The sequence below is a fragment of the Palaemon carinicauda genome, chromosome 40, assembly GCF_036898095.1.
Source record: "Palaemon carinicauda isolate YSFRI2023 chromosome 40, ASM3689809v2, whole genome shotgun sequence".
Lineage (NCBI taxonomy): Eukaryota > Metazoa > Arthropoda > Malacostraca > Decapoda > Palaemonidae > Palaemon > Palaemon carinicauda.
In genome coordinates, this window is record NC_090764.1 from 37,362,879 (window position 1) to 37,369,632 (window position 6,754).

A 6,754-nucleotide genomic window follows, 5' to 3' on the forward strand; every position below is an offset into this window, starting at 1 on the left:
AAATAACAAAAAAACACAAAATGTGATCAAACATTGGATATTCTATGGGAGCTATCATTAAGCTTTAAACAGGAAACTCCAAACTGGTCTGGTATGATGCATATAATTCTTCAGGGGTACAAACACCCTGGTCAGTCTTCAATTATGTATCTGCCCATGATTAACTTGTGGTTGCATGACAAGATCTGCCTTTTGTCCATTTTGGAATTTATTCATAAGCAAGCAGTAAAACATAGTATCACACCCATAATGAAATTTGACCAGCCCCTGTACTGGAAAGCAAGTGAGATTATTGTTGATGCGCCTCAGAATAGCCATTTGAAGGAAATACTTCTCTTGTTATGTTGCTTTAAAACACTAATGAACGGGTTGGTTGCAATTGGATTCATCATGAAAGATACAGGCCTAAAAGACATTCTACAAGTGGTATATGGTGAACACTCGGTAGATTATATGATGACAGGGAAATCTGCACAAAGAGCTATTCTTGATCAACTGCTTATAGATAACTTACTGAACCACATAATTGTTTCAGATCTAGTTAGTGACAGACCAGTGGTCTCATCTTTAGTTGTTAAGTGTGAGGGTGCATACTCATCATTGTTGTCATGTCAACCATCCTTGGAGAGTGTTATGACATCAGATTCAGTGGTTAAAATAAATCTGGAATTGGGAAAATGGAAGTCAGAACTTAGTGATTGGTCAAAGACAAGTCATCTTGGGCTTAATTATTAGAAGATGTTGGGAGTTGCAAGAAGATTGATCATGGCATATCTTACTGGATCTTAGTTATTTCATTTAAGGGCTGTTTCTGAATCTCTCCCAATATTTGTATCAGCTGGCCACTACAGTTATCTCAAGTCTGCACATTTGTATGCCCAAGAAATGGAGCAACTAGAGCTCACTCATCCAGGCGTGTTTCAGAAATTTTCCAATGGTCTTCCTGTAATCCGTCATAGTGATTGGTAGTGGGCAGACCTTAGTTCTGATCTTGCTATTGAACAAACTTTCATGAGGTCACTAAAAGCCTTAGGTGGACTGCCTCGGGGAAGTGGTATGGCAGAAGAGCAGAGGTCAATGTGAACAATGTCAGCTCCCATCACTGATGAGTATAACATGGCAATGCAGGAATTGAATGACCTTTCCTACACTATCAGTGATCAGCATAAAGATTTGACCAAAGCAAGGATGAGGAGGGACATTTCAGACCTACAAAAGCTCAAGACAAAATTACTATCTTCTTCACCCTTTTCAAAAGACTCCTCACTTTGGAATAAAGTTAGTGGTGTAGTGACAAAACCAAATGTAAATATTCTTGAATATGAGTCCATTGGGAAGAAAATAATTGAAAATATGATTGGGCAATCTGCTTTCAAATACTCTTTTAAGAGAAAAGACAAAGCCATAATGCTTGGTGATATTTCTGCAATCAAGGTTGCACCAGATCAAAGTATTGATTCTGCCCTATAATTTCAAAGATTTTCGGTAGTGGCAAAAAAAGGTGAGCGGTCACTAGAAGATGTTTTGGCTTATGAGCTAAGCCCATTCCCTCCAGCTCTTTTGGAGATTAAAAAAGTATTTTGTAAGCCAGCTAAACCTCAGCTCGTTCACGCTATCTCAGACCATTTGAAAGAAGCAGGTGTAGATATACCTCAATCTGGCTCTCAGACAAAGCACTGTGTCCTTGATGGAGGTTCTTTCCTATATCGAGTACCCTGGAAGAAGGGAGATAGCTACGGCACAGTAGCCGAGTCATATGCAGATTTCGCCATTTGAAAATTGGAGTGTCAACAGTAGTTTTTGATGGCTAAAATGGAGGTCCATCAATTAATGACAACACTCAACAATAACGTTTAGGGCAGAAAGTTCACCCTTTTGTTAGCGTTACAGCAGAGATTTTCTCTGGCAGGAAGGAAGAGTTTTTGTCGAGTGATATCAACAAGCAGGCCTTAATTGATCAGATCAATGGTAAACTTAGGAAAAGAGGATGTGTTGTCATCAACTCACCTGGTGATGGTGACATAGATATTACTGAGGCTGTCTTTGAAGCATTACAATTCCATACCACTATGTTGATTGGAGAAGACACAGACCTCTTAATTCTACTCCTTCATTATGCATTGACAGTTAGCAGGGACCTTTATTTAGGTCAGATAGATGAACTGCCACAACAGTGTACCACATCAACAATCTTGAGTCAGTCCTAGGAAATAAACTATGCTCTCAACTGTTCTTCATCCACGCTTTTACTGGATGTGATATTACATCGTACATCTTTGGTGTAGGAAAAAGGGCTGCTTTTCAAAAGTTAGTCAAAGTTAATTCTGCTTTGCAATCTTGAGCTTCTCTTCAAACCAAACACAAAAAGTAATTGAACACACTGGAACCAAAGTAATAGCTGTTTTATTTGGTGGGGAGGATGCAGAGTCACTGACATCTTTGTGCCATTGTACCCTGTCCAAGAAAATTGCGTCCTCAAAATCTTTTATAGCACGGGAAAATCTACCCCCAACAGTGTCTTCCCCCAAATTTCATTCTCTCAGAGTTTATTGCCAGATAATGGTGTGGATTGGGAAAGAGTGTGACATGGATGTGTTGAACTGTGGTAGGAAAATAGAGGACACTAAGTTAACACCAGTAATGTCTGATATGAATGCAGCTCCAGCCGTTAAGATACTACCGCTAGAGAGTTATTGATTCCTTTGACTGGCCAGAAAGTAGTATATTGAATCCCTCTGTCTGGTTACGGCTTATTTCATCTTTGCCTACACATATTCAGAATAGTCTGGCATATTCTTTCCTCATACACTTGACAACACTGAAATTTTCAAACAATTCTTCTTCTCTCAAGAGGTTAACTACTGTAATTGTTCTGTGGCTACTTTCCTCTTGGTAAGGGTAGAAGAGACACTTTAGCTATGATAAGCAGCTCTTCTAGGAGAAGGACACTCCAAAATGAAACCATTGTTCTCTAGTCTTGGGTAGTGCCCTAGCCTCTGTACCATGGTCTACCACTGTCTTGGGTTAGAGTTCTCTTGCTTGAGGGTACACTCGGGCACACTATTCTATCTTGTTATTTTCAAGTTTTTATAGTTAACATTTATTTTAATGTAAATCTCTTGTAGTTTTTCTTTTTCATTTCCTCACTGGGGAAAATCTCTTGTAGTTTTTCTTTTTCATTTCCTCACTGGGCTATTTTCCCTGTTGGAGCCCTTGGGCTTATAGCATCCTGCTTTTCCCGCTAGGGTTGTAGCTTAGCAAGTAATATTACTGTAGTTTTAGGGTGTATGGATTGCCATGTAGCCTACACCTGCCTGTAGACAATCCCAATTAGAATATGATAATCCATACAATCATGTCAAATTCACTGAAGAGAAAGATAAGGATTGTCAATTAGAGTATGTATTAGCACTGCTAAGGAAATATGTATGCATAAGTTAAGACTTTCAAGACTGGTAGCAACCAAATCCCTAGTTTCCTAAGCGATGTATTGTAAGTTATTGTATATTTTGTATATATTGATATTTGATGTTATGTGGTTAATTCAGGCTATATCTGTATAGCAGTGGCCATTATCGGAAACCATCTTTTATTTCATTATATGAATTATTTTATTATATGATGATTAATTTAAATATGATTGTTTCTATAGTATTCTTTGACCTAGATGACATCTTATCTATCATCGTAGTATGAATACTTAGGAAGTTAATTACACTTTTTTATGCGTTGGCGGCCATCTCAGAGCTTTGTAGTACTTTTATTTTGGTAGATTTTTTTTTAGTATGTCATTCTACACCACATAAATACAGAAACAGTTGAAAACCTTTTCTTGCAATTTTTTAATGGTTAAACCATATTTGTACTCGACTAATGCTTTTACACTTTCACTCCAACGAAGAGATCAAAAGTAGGTATTAAAATTGTTTATTCAATGATAAATTAACAATATATACTAGATCGTGTGCATAAATAATATTAATATCTTAAAAAGGTAAATGGACTGTACATACAAATTAATATATTTCTGCGTATTTAGTGTCTCGTGAATTTACTGTTCATCGAGACAAATGGTCCGCACCAATCTCTCTGACACGACGTAAGGATCTGCATTGGAAGAGGGCCTTCGGTCCTCCAAGTAGCCAGTCTTCTCCTCAGCCACACCGCGAGGTATTCTAATGGAGGCTCCTCTGTTGGCAACACCTGCCGAGAAGTCATGTATTGAAGAGGTCTCATGAAGTCCGGTCAACCGCCTTTCGTTGTCCTTGCCTCCGTGGGGGTCGTATGCCCTGATGTGCTTATCGTGAACCTTGGCCATCTTCTCAATGGCCTTTTCGATCTCGATGATGCCATTAGGATCACGCATAGCTTTTGTGGAGAAGTTGGTGTGCATTCCAGCTCCGTTCCAGTCTCCTGGAATAGGCTTAGGGTCAAGTGTTACAACGACACCAAAGTCTTCGGCAACACGATGGAGGAGATATCTGGCCATCCAGAGATCGTCTCCCATTGTGATGCCTTCGCAAGGACCAACTTGGAATTCCCACTGTGCAGGCATGACTTCTGCATTCTCTCCTGAAATGTTGATGCCAGTGTAAAGACAGGCTCTATAGTGTGCTTCAACTACGTCTCGGCCATAAACTTTGTTGGCACCAACACCGCAGTAGTAAGGTCCCTGGGGACCTGGGTATCCATTCTTGGGCCAACCTAGAGGATGCCTATCAATATCCAGGAGTGTGTACTCCTGTTCCATGCCAAACCAGGGATGTTCACCTTCGGCTTTTTTCATGACCTCGATGCAGGTCGATCTTCTGTTAGTTTCCGTCGGCTTCTTGTTGTATTTATAGGTCTCACAAAGAACGAGTTTGTTGTTCCCCAGTCTGAAGGGATCTCTGTAAATGGCTACAGGATGAAGGTAAACGTCGCTGTTACTGCCTTCTGCTTGTCCCGTGGATGAGCCATCGAAGTTCCAGATGGGTAACTCTAAAAACGATGAAGCCATAATTGATTAGATTTCACATGAAATAAGTAATTTTTATGTGATCCCTGCGTTAAAATTATATTAAAATAAGTAACTCCAGTAAGTCAAGGCGTTGGCTTTTATTCGCGATTATTATTATTTTTTTTTTTTGCTTGCCTTTTAACAAATTAAGATGACAGTTGAAAAGGACTATGAAACATTACTCCAAATACAATAACCTTGTACTGTAGATGGTGGAAAGAAAAACAAGTAACAAAATATTCGATGAACCTTAAATTACTTGGAGCTATATTGTTGTAGCTCATATTGATGTTAACTTTAAGATTAAAACTGCAATCAAACTCATATAAAGGAATTTAATACAATACTATATGCATAACATTTACAACCATTTCTCATGGGCAAGCAAATACAGGCCCAGGGAATAGTTGTTAAAGTATGGTAAATAGCGGATATCGAAAGTGTATTGTTTATGGCAAGAACTTTATAATACTCAGACTGAACATCCCATAAAAGCTATTTATGCATTTAGCTTTAACGCATGTTTAAATATATAATAGAACTTACCGGATGGACACTTGGGCGTGAAATCAAGCGTTCTTGTCTTGGAACGCAGATTCTCCCCTGAGCCATCTACCCAGACGTACATGGCCTGACATTTCTGGTCTGGGATTTCGAGCCGAAGGTAGCGGTCAAGGACGGATTTTTGTGGCAAAGCCATTTTTTCTTCAGAAGTTCCTGAAAGATGAATTAAGAACAGAATACATTAATAATCGGTATCATTAATAAAACATTCGATGAGGCTGCCCTATGGATAAATATGGAATCAAAAGAACTTAAAGGTCTTGTTAATAATTGAATGTCTTGTTACAGTATGGATGGGGTGACCATTTCCTAGTTATTTTTACAAGTTAATTTCATTCCATTATTGCGAATCCCTTTCGTCATGAGGAAATGCTAGTTATTCATATTGAGAAGTATCCTTGAATATTATACAAAAGTTTAACTTCCCGCTTCCTTCCTCTGCAACCTCGTCAAAAGGGGCAACAAAAAGTAAACTCCTGGAACAAGTGAGCAAGACAGGAAACTACCAGTCGCACTAATAGACACGGAAGTTAAACAACATTCAAGTTCAACTATTATTCTCACGCTTGAACGTAAACAATGAAAATAATATGTTGAACTGGGAGAGGTATCAAAAAGATTGATTATAAATTTTCAACAAATTATCATGGCTACATGTCGAAGAGAAGTGAAATAAAATATTACAGATAAAATTTTCGCTCGTTTGCTAAATTTAACTATTTTTTAGAAGCCAGAAAGCGATTGGCGTATGATAGTAGCAAAAATATGATCCTCCTCATGAAAGCAATGTTTTCTACTGAAAAACAAGAACTTAACGTATTCATCTCCACCAAACTTTCATCACACTAAAGAAAATTAAATCCTCATACTGATAAGGAGCCGGAAGAAAGTAGCCACAATTCAAGTTCTTTTTCTATTCATCAATGAAAAATCCATTAACATCACTTGATTCATCACATGAAAAGAAACTTAATAAACCACGGAAGAAGAAAAACCTCTTTTACCTGGCTTGAGTTCTAGTCCTGACGATCTCTCGAATCCAACTGTGCCTTGAGGAGCAAGGGAAAGGGCTTTTATATGAGAGTGTCGACCTTCCGCCCAGGCAGTGGGGGTCCTTATGGCCTCCACTCGTAGGAATAATAGATAAATAACTAGTAGGTGGGACTCCTTCCTGTATCCGGACAAGATAAC

General features: G+C 38.6%; 1 protein-coding gene across 1 annotated transcript; it reads right to left on the minus strand.

The window, feature by feature from the left end:
* Positions 1–3,911: 3,911 nt before the first annotated feature.
* Positions 3,912–6,754, minus strand: LOC137632015 (glutamine synthetase-like). Its single transcript, XM_068363991.1, has 3 exons — positions 6,568–6,754; positions 5,546–5,716; positions 3,912–4,980 (listed from the first exon to the last, which is right to left on the minus strand). Exons 2-3 carry the CDS (start codon positions 5,697–5,699, stop codon positions 4,052–4,054), a joined length of 1,083 nt encoding a protein of 360 aa, XP_068220092.1. The 5' UTR covers positions 5,700–5,716; positions 6,568–6,754; the 3' UTR covers positions 3,912–4,051.